Source organism: Gobio gobio (genome assembly GCF_949357685.1).
Source record: "Gobio gobio genome assembly, chromosome: 20".
In the NCBI taxonomy this organism is placed as follows: domain Eukaryota; kingdom Metazoa; phylum Chordata; class Actinopteri; order Cypriniformes; family Gobionidae; genus Gobio; species Gobio gobio.
In genome coordinates this window covers 3,439,150-3,456,796 of record NC_137113.1, presented here as the reverse complement: position 1 = coordinate 3,456,796, position 17,647 = coordinate 3,439,150, and the positions used below count along the sequence as shown (strand labels likewise).

Genomic DNA, 17,647 nt, shown 5'->3' with positions numbered 1-17,647 from the left:
CCCTGGAGCAGGTTAGCTGTGGAGGGTAAGTTACTATGGAGATGAACACTGCTAAAAGCCAAACCATTTTAATGGTACCCAAAACCCAGGATTAGCACAAACTAAGCTTAAACAAATCTGGCTAGCCAGCTAAACCGGCATCATGGTATAGGCCCCAGGTGAGGTCTGTATTAGTTTCCCTGCATTATCAGAGCGGCTGTCAGTGTGTGTGTAAATGAAGACTGAACACAAACTAACACACTCGTCTCATTGTTCTGTCATCAGGGAGAATAAAGCGTTGTCTTCTCTCGTCAGATTCACCGATGTCAGAGGTCATCATACGCTCATGAAGGAGTTCAGATCTCTCCCGGCGGACGGACAGATGATGCTGTGTTGACGGACGCCTTCATCGAGCCGGACGCTCTGTAATGAGCATCTGTCCATCCGGGCTGAGAGCTGCGGTCGTCATGGACACCGTGGTGCTGATGCAGGAGTTCAGGTGAGATGCAGGAGGCTGGTCATGTCTCGGCTGATTGGACGGGATTGGTTGTGACATTGATGCTCACACATGATCTCTGCTAATGGAGTGTGAAAATTGAGCTTCTTAATTGAATACTTGAGTTGTTTGGCATCATACGAAATACAAATAGAATATATTACATTTTATTTGATATACAAGTGATTTAAGTGTTGTCAAATCAATTAATCATATCTAACATTAAAGTTTGGAAATTTTATAGTGTGTGTATATATATATATATATATATATGTGTGTTTCCTGACTTGTTATTATTTTTAATAGATTCGTTATTTTTAATTAAATATATAAATATATTATATATACTGTATGTATTTAGTGTGTGTGTGTGTGTGTGTGTGTGTGTGTGTGTGTGTGTATATATATATTCATTCATATATATATTCAGTCGTTCATTAATTAGTTTTATATTTCATTAAATGTATTTTTTAATTCATTTTAATAAACTAATATTAATGTATAATGTTAATTAAATAAATATATATTTAATAAAAAAATATTGTATATTTTTGTGACTTTTTTAATAGTGTATTATTTATTTTATTTAAATATTTATTTGTTAATTTATTAGTTTCATAACTTTTTATAAATTAATATTAATGTATAATATTGATTCATTAAATATATACATTTATAAAAATGTACTATTGATTTTATTTATTCACTCGTTCATTAATTTATTTATTATTTCTTTATCAATTTTTAAAAAAATAAATAAAAGTTAATGTATAATATTAACTAAATAAATATACATTTATACAAATTATTTAATTATTCATTCGTTCATTAATTAATTTATTTCATTTATCAAATAAAAGTATAATATTAACTAAATAAATATACATTTACACAAATTATTTAATCATTCATTCATTTTTCATTTATCAATTTTTTAAAAAATAAATAAAAATTAATGTATAATATTAACTAAATAAATATAAATTTATACAAATTGTTTTATTTAATTATTCATTCGTTCATTAATTCTTTTATTTCATTCAATTTTGTTTTAATGTATCATTCATTTTTAAATAAATTCATATGAATGTATAATAAATAAATATACATTTACAAAATGTATTATTTATTTTAATTATTCATTCGTTTTTGTTTTTAATTCATCACTTAATTTTATTTGTTTGTGTGTTTTTTAATAAGCATTTCAGCTGTGGGTTTTATGACTGGCATCAAGACTCTGAATAAAAGCATCAAAGAACCACAGAGTTACCAGCACTAACACATCCATATTTATTCTGTGAAAATACAAAATAAGATCATGTACATTTTATTTACAGCCTTTTGTACATTATAATATACTGTATTTATATCAGCGTTGCCATGTTAAACACTCATCAGCAGCACAAATGCTCATCTTCCCATCGCTTTCATTAAACCACGGGATCCACACTGAATGCTTAAGACGTTTTCCTTTAAATACATCTGTGTTCATGACACATCAATCAAATACCTTGAGCAAATTCATGTCACTTTTCAGTCATCCAGTCTTTAAATGTTGAAATTTGTTGCATGATGATGGCACTGTTCGCCGGAGCGGGTCTGTGCGGTTCCTCCCTCGAGTCCGGTTCTGCCCGGCACGCTGATCTCAGATCAGCTCAGTTAAGGCTCACGTGACGCATATATAAATAAAGCACACGTTTGACCTGATCAGGGTTTGATATAAAACACTGGAATGACTGAAGAAGTGACACAGGAGCTCACGTTTCACAGGTCTGAGCATGTAAATGACTAACAGCACTTTGTTATTAACAGTAAAAACCTCATCAGATAAATACACGTCTAAAATACTGCAGATCAAATCTGTCGGCACAAGATGTGGAATGCGTTTAATCGCTCTCAGAAACGGCACTAATCAGTGAATGTTTGAACTTTGACCTCCATCCTCACATTACTAATATGAGATCTGAGCTGATTATGTATTAACCCTCACAATTTATAGCTGAGGTACAAAAAGAAAGCATAGTTATCAAAACAAATAATGCAAAACAGCAGGTTTATTGCTACAATGCATAATCATTGGTACGAGAACACGGCGAAGCTGCCATTTCATCCGGCTATAATCCTTTTATTTTCTAGGTGTGTCCAGCATCTGGATTGGGTTTTTTTGGGGGTTCTGTCGCCAATCCCGTGCCGGGCAGCGACCCGGACCGAGGGAGGACCTGTGCCCGCTCTTCGCGACGTGTGCCGCCCAATATCACATGACCAGATCAGACATCGAAGCTCTTTGGCTTGAAGTACTTTGTTGTACAGTAAGTGATGTAAATCCAATTATGTGCCGACTAACCTATAAAACTCTTATTTATACATATTTCGCTTATAGTTAGAGATTTCTGTCATCTACAGTAAGTGTAGTATATTCTACGCTCATCTCTTCTTTATGTATACGTCTATATCTCTCTCTTTAGCTATTATAATGCTTATTTCCTAAACCTCAACTGGTAACAATCGATCCAAACATAAATAGACCTTATTAACAGCAGCGCCATCTTAGATTTTTAACGGCAATGAAAGCGAATCTGTAACTGTGTGTTCACACCAGACGCGACTTGAGCGAATAAATGGCGCTATTTGTATACACATATTATTTTGTCCTCATTGTTGTCACTACTAGAGCAAGCTCCTGATTGGTTAACGCAGCGTGAATTTTCGCCAAAGTTCAGATTTTTCGACTTGAGCGATTTGCACGAATCACGCTCAGTCGCGTTGTCATTCGCACAAGTCTGGGATAGACATGCATCTCTTCAGTGGGTTGTACTTTCGGATTGGTTCATGCAATGTCAACAGGCGTGAACGACACTCGGGACAGTTAACACCTCCTCACAAGAGTTTAAGCCGTGGCAATTTAAATATTCAAGCGCAAGAAGACTCGAAAGGGAACTCGATTCGTTACTCACACGCTGTGTGGAAAGATGTGTGCGCGCACGTCCGCGGCGTCTCAGACAGCACTGAATATTATATTGAGCTCTTTCACATATTCTTGCACTTGAATGCTCGTCTCGGTGAGTATCCTCGTAAACATAGTCGTTTATGGATTAAGTGAATGTAAACCGTAGAGAGAGATGTTCAGTGTCAGTGTATTGGATCTGTGCATTCGCTCTTAAAGTGACAGTAGCCTAAAGGTGTGTTCACACCAGACGCGAATAAATCGCACTATTCATGCGTAGTTGGACGCTTGAACATTTTGAGTTTACTCGCTTCATTCACACGTGACATTCACTTCACAACAGACGCAAATTCGCGTCATGGGAGGGGCTTCTGCCAGCGGCTCGTCTCGTTGCAAAATGGCTGACATGGATTGTTTTAAAATACGGCGAACAAGCTCAATTTGCCGGCTTTAACTAGCTTGTAGTCTCATTAGGCTATATAGAGCTCAAATTGAGTAAAGAGGTACAACTCACCAGACTGTCCGACCTCCTTATTCGCTTTCTTCCAAGCAAGATCCTTTTTATTCCTGTTTCTATAAAGTATGAAGATGTATCGTACAGCTCCGGGTATCCACATATGATTTTGTACTTATTGTTGTCACTACTAGAGCAAGCTCCTGATTGGTTAACGCAGAGTGAATATCCGCCATAGTTCAGATTTTTCAATTAGAGCCGCGTCATTCGTGCGAATCACGCCACAGAATGTCTATTCGCGTCTTTGCATTGACTTAACATGTAAATCACTTGCGCGAAAAGCTTCATTTGCATCTGATGTGAACGCACCATAATACTCCTGCTGATGTCTGTGATTTTAATGTTAATCAAACAAACGACAACTGACACTGCTCTTGACTGAGTAACTTCTATGTAATCTCTGACGACATTAATTAGGTGGCGTTAACAAGCCGGAGATCTGAAACCATTTAAGATCATTTGTGATTTTATAAACTTCACTTTTTAATAAGAGGCGTGGACGTGTTTTTGTATGCATGCGTTCGTTCTCTGAATCACACGTCTGCACATTTTAAGATGAAATGTAGGACAGTTTCTACACAACATTTGAGAAATGAGGCCCGGCCGTGGCGCTGCTCTGAATAAGGTCTGTCGGTTGTACATTTGTGCCAGTCATGGAGAAACAAAGCGTGATGCGATTATTCAGATGCACACAGTCTAATACAGCCAGTCTGTCGATGAGCAGCAGCGTCACATTCGGTTTGTCCAGACGTCGTCTCAAGGCTCCTCCTCCACTTCTCTGATTGGCTGGATGATGTTGCTGCTGGATTTGTACTGATTGATCTGATTGGCCGCGTGTGTGTTGGTGTGTTTGAGTTGTGTGTTCCTGTTGAAGCTGTTCTCGGGCTCATCTGTGTACCAGTTTTTGTCTGCAGAACGATTGACATCATTTAGGCCTGAAGCATGCTCTACACACACGGGAAAGCAAACGTTTAGCTATGCAGCGTCTCGTGCATGGTTGAGTTTTGAAATGTGCAAATTATAATGCATTCAGGGAATGATTTAAAGGGACAGTTCACCCAAAAATTTGACTTCTGTCTTCACTTATTCGCCCTCATGTTGTTTTCTTTCTTCCGCTGAACACAAAACAAGATACTTTGAAGAATGTCAGTAACCAAACAGTTGATGGTAAGGTGGGTAATAGGCTCTCTTGTGTTCGGCAGAAGAAACTCATACAGGTTTGGAACAACATGAGGGCGAGTAAATGATGACAGGCGTTTCAGTTTTGGGTGAACTGTCCCTTTAATATGGAATATACTGGTAAATGCAAGTTAAATAGAGTTTAAAAAAATCATAAGGATCAGCAATATTTTTATGCACTTCAGAAAATGTATAGATTTCTTGAGCTCTTATTTTCTTGTGCATTTATCTATATGTGTGTAAATAAGTGTTTTTATTATTTAAATGCAAAAAAAATTTTGGTGAAGGAAATAATGTATGTATAATAATTGTGACTTTTTGAATAGTTTGGAAAGCAATCTGCAATATTTTGTAGGATTTTTTGATCATGCATTTGTTACTAAGTGTTTTTTAAAAATGTATATTTTAATGTTTTGGTTTTGGTGAAGGCATTTGATATTATTTGCAATTGGCAATATTTCATAGGATTTCTTGATCATGCATTTATCTATAAAAACATAATTGGTTCAATTAAGAAAGTCAAAACAAGAGCAGTTTCTCCAGTAACACACAAAATATTGCTAAAAAAAATGTCTGGTGGATTTCTTTATCATGCATTTATTACATACAGTACCGGTCAAAAGTTTGGACAAGTTACTATTTTTAATGTTTTTGAAAGAAGTCTCTTCTGCTCACCAAGCCTGCATTTATTTGATTTGAAAAAATAGTAATATTGTGAAATATTATTACAATTTAAAATATTTTAAAGGATGAGTTCACTACAAAATGAACATTTCCTGATAGTTTCCTCACCCTCATCTCATCAAGATGTTCATGTGTTTCTTTCTTCAGTGGAAATGAAGTTTTTTGAGGAAAACATTCCAGGATTTCCTCTATTCCTCTGGGATCGGTCAGAGCCTCTGAAGCTCTTCCTCTGAAACTGCATTGATGTGGATCTTCAGACGTTGGTTCCCATTGAAGTCCATTATGTGCAGAAAAATCCTGGAATGTTTTCCTCAAAAAAATTAATTTCCACTGAAGAAAGAAAGACATGAACATCTTGGATGAGATGGGGGTGAGGAAACTATCATTTTGAAGTGAACTCATACTTTAAAATGTAATTTATTCCAGTGATTCCTCCAGTCTTCAGTGTCACATGATCCTTCAGAAATCATTCTATGATTTATCAATGTTGGACTACTTCATATTTTTTTGGAACCTGTGATACTTTTCTCAGGATTCATTGATGAATTAGAAGTGAAAAAAGAACAGCATTTATTAAAAAATATATTTTTTTACAGTATTTTTAATCAAATAAATGCAGCCTTGATGAGCATGAGACTTTAAAATGTAAAATATTTTCTTGTGCGTTTAGGTACATGTGATCGTGTTTTCTTTTTTAAATATTTAAATTCAAACTTTTTTGAACAAATGTTCAACAAGACTTTTTTATAATTTAGTGAAAGAGCAATATTTCATAGGTATTTCTTGATGGTCTATTTAAGTTTATTATTTAATTGCAAAATGTTTGTTTTGTTTAGACATTTGAGAGTATTTGCATTGTAGAGACATTTCTTGAACCTATATTTTCTTGTGCATGTCTCTATTCAAACTTGCACACTATTTTTTATACTTCACCAGAAAATGTTCAGCAATATTTTGACTATTTTTTAATCACCAACTTTCTTTGTTTTTTAGGAATTAAAACAAAAAAAGCAATATTTAGCAGGATTTTTTGAACTTGTATTTTCTTGATGAATGCCTTTGAGATAATTTGCAATGTAGGGACTTTAAATGATTCTGTTGCAATCATGCTCATATGTTTGGAAATCAAAACCATGCAAACTACAGAGGACGCATGAACTACAAACACGAGCTAGATCTCTACAGGCGGTCGCCATGGTGAAAGCATTATTATGGGAGCTCGTATGCATCAAGACAAACTACTGAAGGAATGCAGAGCGCCTGACTCTACAGAAGACATGCACGGCCAGGAAAAGCGGCTTTGCTTCCGCTCAGAAAGCAAAGAATCAATGCCGGCGTGACGGGCTTTCAGCTCATAACCATCTGAATCATGAGAGATGGTTGCAGGAATGACATGCATTTCTTTCCATACCTGAGACCGCTCTATTCGTCCTGGGCGCACTTTAAAGAAAGGTAAAGTACATGGTGTAAGTGGACACATCCTCATTCTGATGCAGAGAAGCAAAGACTTCACATCATCAATACAGAAAAAAAAATATTTTATTATGTTTGAGATCTCGCATACACTAGTTCATATATAAGAAAAATCTCTTACACTTGATATTTCGAGAGCTTTGGTGTGAGCATGTGATTATAGCGATGAACGTGAATTACAGAAACACTCGCTTCTTTACTAACACCCGTCTAATGTCTGTTCTTGCAGCATCGCAACATTTCTATATCAGGACATCGAGTTCAGTCGGACAGAGATCGAGCGTGGAAGATAATGACTCTTTTTGGAAGGGAAAGGACACGCGTTCTTTAAACCGACATCCTTCACTTCTTCCCCTCGAGAGACGTCCATCTGAAAGCATCACTCCTCCAGGTTTGGGTTTTTAAAACACAATTAACCTGTCACTAGCCCGACTGTAAACCTGCTCCGGGATCATGAGTGACGTCTGGCCTTTGTGTCATGTTTCACAGCGTCTTCATGCTTATGCATTTCTGTCAAGGCTGATCATGTGATTATACTCTCATTCTGTCAGCTCAAGAAGGCAGTGAATCGAAAATAAAAGCATTTGAAATATATGAGCACATACAGTATATTAATGTGTGAATACAGTGAGTCCAGACATCTGAGCAAACACTGATGAATCCATTTTCATGGGATAAAATTAAGTAATAGTACTATGAAATATTTCTGCAATCTTTTCATATAAGATATTAGAAAAATATAAAAAAACAGGTCAACAAATGATATGTTGTTCATTTATTTTATGGATTTATTTATTTAATTATACACATTTTATTACATAATGTGTTGTGAATCTAAAATTGTAAAAAAAGGCATATTGCAAAGTTTTTATTTAAAATTAATATTTTATTGACTCGTCATATTTGATTAGTGTATTTTTAGTTAATTATATTAAATTAAAATGTTTTGTTTGACGTCATTTAGCCATCAAAAAGGCTACATTTTAAACTAATTTATATGATCAGAAAATGTAATATTTTAGTATTTTGAACTAAAACACAAAATCAAATACATTTATATTTGTAGACATACAAAAAATTGCAAATGTCAATTTTCACTTATTAATATTTTAATTTAATGCAACTAAAAATACAATAATCAAATGTTTTTTGACATTAACCGGCAATTGTTTTTGTTTTTTTCAAGTAAAGTCATTTTTCATTCATCGTCCTTTATATTTGGTGCATTTGTTTGATATTTTTTTTCTATTGCAAGAATCCATAATAAAAAAAATGTTTGACATTTGTGTAGTGAATCAAAATTGTTAAAAAAAATTGCACTAATTTATATTATCAGAAAATGTAATTTACTATTAATATTTTATTGGCTTTAGTTAAAAAATATTACATATATATTAATTCAATCAAATGTTTTGTGACATTGATATACCAATATTTTTTTTTTTTTTAATGAAGATGTCATTTTTCATTCATTGGCCTTTATGGTTTTATATTTGTATATTTCTTATGTGTTCATTTATTTGCTGGATCTGTAATTTATTTAATATTTTTATTTTATTTAATGTAATATTTTTAAACTAAAAACACTAATCAATTGTTCGTTTATCAATCTTTATATTTGGTGCATTTTTTATTTTTTTTCTAATATGCTTTATTTACTTATTTTATGTATGAATTATATAGGTTTTTCTCTATTGCAAGAATCCATGAAATGATTTACATAACTTTTGTGAATCTAAAAAAAAAAAAAAGAAGCAAATTGGACTTCACTGCAATTGATCTAATTACTAAATGTAATATTATTTAATAAATATTAAATTAATATTTTAATTTAATGCATAATGAAAAAAAGCGTCAGACGTCTGGAGCTCACTGTATGTGGGTAAGATGAGTCAGCAGCCGCGTTGCAGGAACATCAGGGCGTCATGCGTTCATGAACCACACAAGCACTCGTCAGGTCGGGTGTGGTCTAGGATTAAAGTGCAGTTAAAGTGCAAAACGGTAAGAGTGATTAACTGACCCAACACAGTGTGACCCGTGTAAGACATCACACACAAACATGGTTTCTCGTGTAAACGGTGGCCGGTGGCTTGAACAGATGCAACATCTCTAATGCTGAGTAAACATGTGAAGTAAAAAAATAAGTCCGGAATTTGCGTTTTGAGATACCGAACCGTGTGGTGATGAGTCCGAGACGTCACAGAGGAACGTACTTCTGTTTGTCCCGCAGATCTCGGCTCCGGCTGCGGCCCGGCCGCGCGGACGAGGGCATGGACTGGCCCGACGGGCTCTTCTTACTGGGGAAGTTGGTGGAGTTGGTGGACAGGTTGGCGCGGGTCTGGCCGGCGTTGTGGTCGAATTGCATCAGGCAGAAGATCAGATCTGTAGGCACCAGCTCGAAGTCGTACGGAGGGTTAGTGATCACGTATCTGTGACGAACAGAACAAAATCAGCATATGAATGATTTCTGAAGGGTCATGTGACACTGAATGTAAAGTACAGTCCTGTGATTCTCAACATCATTACTCCAGTCTTCATAGAGAACAGATGATTTACACCGCAGTAATATTGCACAATTTTACTGTGTTTTTGATCAAATAAACGCAGCTTTGGTGAGCAGAAGAGATTTTAAAGGGTTAGTTCACTTTTAAATAAACTTTTGCTTATAATTTACTCACCCCCATGTCATCCAAGATGTCCATGTCTTTCTTTCTAAAGTCGAAAAGAAATTAAGTTTTTTGATGAAAACATTCCAGGATTTTTCTTCATATAATGGACTTCAATGGGCTCCAAACGGTTCAAGGTCCAAATGACAGTTTCAGTGCAGCTTCAAAGGGCTTTAAACGACACCAGATGATGAATAAGGGTCTTATCTAGCCAAACCATCAGTTTCTGTGAGAAACCCAGCAGTATTTATGCTATTATTTTACCTCTTAACAGATGAACGTGATCATCTCTGAGCTCCGCCATAACTTCCGCTAAGTGAGGTCAAAATACGAGCCTGGTCATAGATGTATACGTAGATTCCTCATTAGCACCTGCACCCATCAGTAGAATGAGGCATCTACGATCGATATATATCTATGACCAGGCTCGTATTTTGACCTCACTTAGCGGAAGTTATGGCGGAGCTCAGAGATGATCACGTTTGTCTGATAAGAGGTAAAATATTAGCATAAAATGCGATTATTATTATTAGTTATAAATTTTTACATGTGACAAGTGTGTATATAACATTTTGTTTATATATTAATGTGACAATAATTATGATTATTATTATTGCTAAATAAAAATAAGAAATGTTACTATTACAATAACATTCATAATTAAAAATTAAAATAGTGCATTTAAGAATAAATATAACAGTACAATAATATTTATATTTTACAGAAAACTAAAAATGATGGGTTACCTGTTTGTATGCAGACAGCCTATGACAAAATCATTAGAAAGGTCTAAGGATTTATTGTAAAAAAATATATATATATTATTATACAAATGTGCTTTTTATCTGTGACATCAAGTTCTTAAAGTCTTTGTATTTAATATGAAATATGAGCCTCTTGTGCATCCACTGTGGGGATTAAAACTCCTGTACATTGAAGAAAAACATATGGATTGTCATATAAATTTATTTAGAGAGAAGTTTTATTTTTCTTATTTCCTACCCAAAAGTTTCATTCATACTGGAGGTCAGAGGGCGCCCTCGAGCAGAAACACCACATTTGCGCCAGAGAAGTGTTTGTTTTCAGGAAATCCCTGTGGAAAATCCCTAATTTGAAGCTGGCACTGTAGCTGAATAAAGAGAAGATACAAACGCTTTGACTGATTAAACATGAAGATATTACTTCTGCAACAAGATATGGTGTATTTGAGTTCTGCAAGCCTTCTGGGGTATTCTGATAATAATAAAGTATTCAGTGCTGATTGACATTCTGTGATAAGAAGCCACATCAGCTCAACTGATGATATGAAGTGAGTTAAAACCTGTTATTAAACGTTGTATTTGGTTGGACAACAGGTTTATGAACGCTTCACATTACTAGTTTGTGAAGATGTTTGACACGTGTTGCTGAAACTCGCAGTGCTTTCAGACGGAGCAGCGTTTACTGTTCACAGCCTCTTCACTGACACACTGGGCATTTATTTATTTCATTAAAATCACAGCCTTTGCCTTTCAAAATCACACATAAGCCAAATCGCTATTGCGGTTCGATTAATCGTGCAGCCCTAGCATAAATACTGCTGGGTTTCTCACAGACACTGATGGTTTGTCTAGATAAGACCCTCATGTTAAGTCAATGCAGAGACGCGAAATGGCATTCTGCGGCGCGATTGAGGCGGCGCGAAGGACGCGAATCGCTCAAGTTGAAAAATCGGAACTTTGGCGGATATTTCGCGCCGCGTTAACCAATCAGGAGCTTGCTCTAGTAGTGACAACAATGAGGAGAAAATCTGTATATTATTATCTGGTTCAGACAATATGATTATCACTGTGATAACATTAAATGACATGAAACGCAACCCAGTCTCTTTTTGTTAAATGCAAGTTTATGTATGATCAATAATACAAAAGTATAAGTAATGTATAACAAGCTATACATGAAACAAAGCAAACAATTCAGTCAAACCTTCAAAGTCAGTGCTAGTAGGCTAACGTTACAACTGCAACGTACAGTTATAGCTTAAAAATATAAAGTAATGAAACTTCTCTTTGCCCTCAGCCTAAACGATTTGCCAGGGAACAAATTATAGATCAGTGAGACCAAAGATCGGCCGTTACAAGACGAATTATAGCTCGAGACACCACAGAGACATCAGAGCCAGCGGGAGACGGCAGAAGGACTGGCCGAGGAAAGGTTGCCCTCGCCGGGGTTAATGAGCGCTGAGCGCCGCTGATCCGCTGGAGCTCACAACTCCGAAAACACCAGATAAAATGTTCAAATAGGCACTCTTTATATAAATAAACCACAGATTTGAGCTTTAAACAACTACATTATCGACTGAAAAAGTCTTAAAACTACGTTTTGTCACACATTAACAGTAGATTTTAACAAAAAAAAAAGACGTGTAAACACAGCCCATGTCAGCCATTTCCCAACGAGACGAGCCGCTGGCAGAAGCCCCGCCCATGAGGTGAATTTGCATCTGTTGTGCAGTGAATGTCACGCGCGAGTAAACTCAATATGTACACGCGTCCACCTTCGCGCGAATCACGTCCGGTGTGAGCGCCACATTATTCATCGTCTGGTGTCGTTTAAAGCCCTTTGAAGCTGCACTGAAACTGTCATTTGGACCTTGAACCATTTGGAGCCCATTGAAGTCCATTATATGGAGAAAAACCCTGGACTGTTTTCATCAAAAAACCTTCATTTCTTTTCGACTTTAGAAAGAAAGACATGGACATCTTGGATGACATGGGGGTGAGTAAATTATCAGCAAAAGTTTTTTTAAAGTGAACTAATCCTTTAAATTACACACATGTCCCAAGCAAGCGGGGGTTCACTCACCGTTTCGTGCACTGACTGGGTGATCCCAGGTGTGCGTCTCTCAACCGGTAGATTCCAAAACACAACATGTTGTACGTCTTTAATGCTTTACAGAATAAATCACCATAGCAGCCTCCATCCTGAAAAAAACAACATAGACTTTAAATCTGTCGCAGTGTTTAATGCTTAAGTATTTTACTGTCAAGTCACCAAACATCCAATCATATCCTTTTTTCTGTTGTGACGCACATCTAGAAATTCATTCGGTAAACGTGATTTTAATCAGTCGTTATTGGATAGAAAACAAATGTTCGGCCTCAATTGAGTGTATATACGTTTTTTTTAATGGACGTTTAGAAAATGTATTGGCATCTCCATCCAGTGTTTTTTATGCAATACATTTTTTTAATAAAAATGAATTGTGATGAGAGATAAAGCGTTATAGTGCGTGTTTGATAAAGACACTCATTTCATGGTAAAATGCAACGAACGTGCATTACTTTTTTCCTTCCATTTTCAACTCTTCAGGGAAAACATACGCCTAGAACACCTAGTGCTCATTATATAAAACGCCAACGAGCTATTCAAAAAATATTATATTTAATATACTATTCAATTAAATATTAAGTGGGTTACACTTTACAATAAGGTTCATTATTTAACATGAACTTATAATGAACTGCACTCATAAAGCATTTATTTATCTTTGTTAATATTAATTTCAACATTACTAATGCATTATTGAAATCTTGTTAACATTAATTAAATGCACTGTGAACTAATATATGAACAGCTGGATTTTTATGAACTATCGTTAGCAAAGATTAACTGATGCTGAACAGAGGTTTTGTTCATGGTTAGTTCATGTTAACTAATACAACCTTATTGTAAAGTGTTAACAAATAATGTTTAATAACTTAGTAACTCTGTGAAACACAGTGTATATGTAAGGAATAATTGACCCCGGGCCGTTGAATTATTAGAAAAATAATGCACACCCGAGGTGGTGATGCGGTCACGAGTCAATTATTCCGCTTATACTACGGTTACCACACCTCAAGACATTGATCCGATGATATATTTAAAGGGATTCGTCCGGTTTTTGAACTTAAACTTAAATTGTACTTCAGGAAGAGACAGCAGCAGCCCTACACTCCTCTTATGATCAGGCAAAGACTATACCATCTGCGACAGCTGAGGAAATTCAGGCAATGAAATGTTCAGAAATGAGCGCATCTCAGGGTGTGCTTTCCCCTCTCTACAGGACATCTACCTCAAACGCTGCAAAAGCAGAGCTGTTGAAATTATCAAAGACTCCACCCCAGTAACCATCTTTTTACTTTGCTGCCATCTGGTAAGCGCTTCCGTAGTCTGATGGCAAAAACTGAGAGACTCAGGAGTTTCTTTCCCCAGGCCATCAGGCTCTTAAATTCAAAACCAGCCTCTTAACATCTTGATGTCTCTACTTAATATTCACTTTATCAGTAAGATCTTCATCATTCATTACCTCAATGTGTCGACCCGTTTGCACTTTTACCTCTTATACATTCCTGTGTATCTTAATATTTAAGACTACAGTACATCATTAACCTTAATTCATTTTCTCATAGCTATATTTATGAATATTTTTATCTGTGTTGTATTTTTTTTATTTTTATTTAAAGCTACACTGTGTAACTTTTTTAGTCTATTCTTAGCTAAAAATACTTAGTTCTTTCAAAAATATATGTGCTCATTAATGTATATTTACTTCTTTCAAGTAATAAAGTATTCTCGTAAGTTTATAATATGCCATTGAAAATACATAAGGTAATGGGATCTAACGGTGGTCGCCATGTTGCCCCTCCATCTTGAAAGTACATTAGCCAAAGAGGGACATACCCGTAAATTCAAGCTTCGCCTTTCGCGTTTTAACCGGTTTTAACACTGTGCGCGTCAACTTGTTCAGACTTGTCTGGTGCATGCGCAGAGAGTTTTCATCTCAGCAGCTCCAGTAACAGAGTTATACGGAGTTTTCCTGGCTTGTTTATTCCTCAAAAGTCTGTTTTTCCTTGTGTGGTATTTCTGTGCGTTAATAACTCCGTAAGTAATAATAGTTATTGTCATTGTGGATGTGTTTCAGAGTGTGTCATCGCGTAATTCAGTTGATGTTACCTCAGAAGTATTTTTGTGTCAACATACAATAGCGTAATGCTCACCTATTTGAATAATCATTCAGTTATTAACAATGTTTATTCGTTTATAGAAAATATTTGCTTGTAATGTATGTTGATGGAAATATGTATCATGTCTGATCGGCATATTAACACTTGTTATACAGAGCTAAACCTGCGCACACACTTTTGTAACCGGACACCGTTTGTTAGCAGCGGCAGCTCCGCTCCTTTTAATGCAGCTGCATTTAGCGCCTATATGTGGTACAATAAGCTCTGGTTTACGGTTACATTATACAAATGTAACTTATAAGTATAGTTATACAGTTCTTAACTGTGTATATTCTGTCATGTCATTATCATGTATATTTACCATCCTAATTTGTTCTCTCACAGAAACCACATTTATGTACATATCCATGCAAACCTGTTTATGCCTTGCAATTGGATGACTGAATAAACATTACTATCATCAAAGTTCACTCTGGATTAGCTGCAGTTCTTTCTAGCCGAATAATTAGGCCAGTTGAGTTCCAACCATCCCACTGCGCACAGAATATCAGGCACCGTGTCGAATGTGGACGAGGTCGAACTGGAAGCCATATTAATCTTGGACTAAATCGGCCACCGTAGGAGTTAAAACGAAATCGGAATTGAACAGAACAGAAACTAAAATTCACTGGATGGTCATATACAAGTTCACCACTAGATGGGGGAAAATATCACACAGTGTAGCTTTAATATGGCACTGTCCATGGAGCGGACCTGACTTTCATTCACTGCTGGTTATAAATGCTCTGTATAATTGTGTATGTGACAAACTTGAAATCGCTATTGTGAGTAGGACTATTTCTTGCGCGTCTCATCCCACGGCTCTTTTAGGGTAGGTTTAGGGTTGGGGTAGGTGTGTATGCGTTAATAAAACACATCTGGTAAGTAGCACATTTATTTATTGTTATTTTATTGTGAGATTTTACCTCACCTCCGACTGTTGCCGTACCCCTTCTAGCCACAACTCTTCTTCTCCGTTTTTAGTGTATTTCTGTGGCAGAATTACAGCGCCACACACTGGCCTGGCATGTATACTACATCGTTTTGAGCCATTTTCATGCTCTGGTGTGTACGCAGATATTTCTTGAAAAAAAAAAAAAAAAAAAGATCAGATAGGGAAAGTTCTGGCTTTCTTATGGAAGCCTAATGCAGCGAGTTATTAGAGAGAGAGCCTGCATCTCTTTCAACAGCATAAACTAATACGGAACTGTAAGAACAGGGCCTTTATTAACGTTACCTCGCTAGTGAGAAATGTCATGTTGCTTTTAAGTTTGCGTAACTATATTACTGATAAAATGGTCAGAGCAGCGCTGGCATGACGTTTCTGTGCGAGTGTGTCCGAGTTTGAGCGGGAGAACGAGAGTAATGTGCGTTTCTTACATAATTAAAGCTACACTGTGTGATATTTTCCCCCATCTAGTGGTGAAAAGGTTTATGACATCCTGTGAATATTAGTTTCTGTTCCTCTCAATTCCGATTTCGTTTTAACTCCTACGGTGGCCGATTTAGTCCAAGATTAACATGAATTCCAGCTTGACCTCGTCCACATTGGACACGGTGCCATCGAGTGTTAAAACGCCAAAGCCAAGCTTGAATTTACGGGTATGTCCCTCTTTGGCTAATGTACTTTCAAGATGGAGGAGCAACATGGCGACCCGCATTCGAACCCTCACCCGTATGTATTTACAATGGCATATTATAAACTTACGAGAATACTTTATTACTTGAAAAAAGTAAATATACATTAATGAGCACATATTTTTTTCAAAGTGTTTTTAGCTAAGAATAAACTAAAAAAGTTACACAGTGTAGCTTTAAACGTAATTTTGTGGAAATACAACATGGAAATAATTGGTCCTTTTTATCTTATTGTTTACTATATTTATTTGTGGGTTTTGGTTATTTGCTGTTGTAGGCTGTAAAGACATTTGAAATAACTGAAATCATTTGGCGGAGTGATATGGAACTGTAATGCGGTCAAAACCTGCCTGGAACTACGTTCGCTGTGCGTTTCCCAGAAAATAATTGCACACCTCAGAACGTTCATCAGCCAATCACATTCAAGCATTCAACAGCCCCGTAGTATAAATGACAGTAAACTAATAAAGCCTATATACAGTCTTAGCTTGGGTTGAACGTGTGTGTGTGTGTGTGTGTGTGTGTGTGTGTGGGCATGTTTTTGTGAAATATCAGGACACAAATGTGTATAATGACATGGGTATGACAAAAAGAGGGTGAAATATGAGGACGTTCCCCATGTCCTCACTTTTCAAAATGCTTATAAATCACAGAATGAGGTTTTTTTTCACAGAAAGTGAACTGCACAGTCTCCTGTGATGGGGTAGGTTTAGGGGCAGTGTGTGTGTGTGTGTGTGTGTGTGTGTGTGTGATGGGTAGGTTTAGGGGCTGTGTGTGTGTGTGTGTGTGTGTGAGATGGGTAGGTTTAGGGGCTGTGTGTGTGTGTGAGATGGGTAGGTTTAGGGGCTGTGTGTGTGTGTGTGTGTGAGATGGGTAGGTTTAGGGGTAGGGGCAGTGTGTGTGTGTGTGTGTGTGTGTGTGTGTGTGTGTGTGTGTGTGTGTGTGTGTGTGTGTGTGTGTGTGTGTGATGGGTAGGTTTAGGGGCAGTGTGTGTGTGTGTGTGAGATGGGTAGGTTTAGGGGTAGGGGCAGTGTGTGTGATGGGTAG

General features: G+C 36.4%; 1 protein-coding gene across 1 annotated transcript in view; it reads right to left on the bottom strand.

Annotated features, from left to right (window-relative positions):
- Positions 1 to 1,743: 1,743 nt before the first annotated feature.
- kcnma1b (potassium large conductance calcium-activated channel, subfamily M, alpha member 1b) overlaps positions 1,744 to 17,647 on the bottom strand; it is a 195,746-nt gene continuing 179,842 nt past the window's right edge. Inside the window, 4 exon segments of the mRNA XM_079846150.1 lie at positions 1,744 to 4,841; positions 7,208 to 7,236; positions 9,483 to 9,698; positions 12,780 to 12,898. Coding sequence (XP_079702276.1) covers positions 4,690 to 4,841; positions 7,208 to 7,236; positions 9,483 to 9,698; positions 12,780 to 12,898 — 516 coding nt within the window. The 3' untranslated portion in view covers positions 1,744 to 4,689.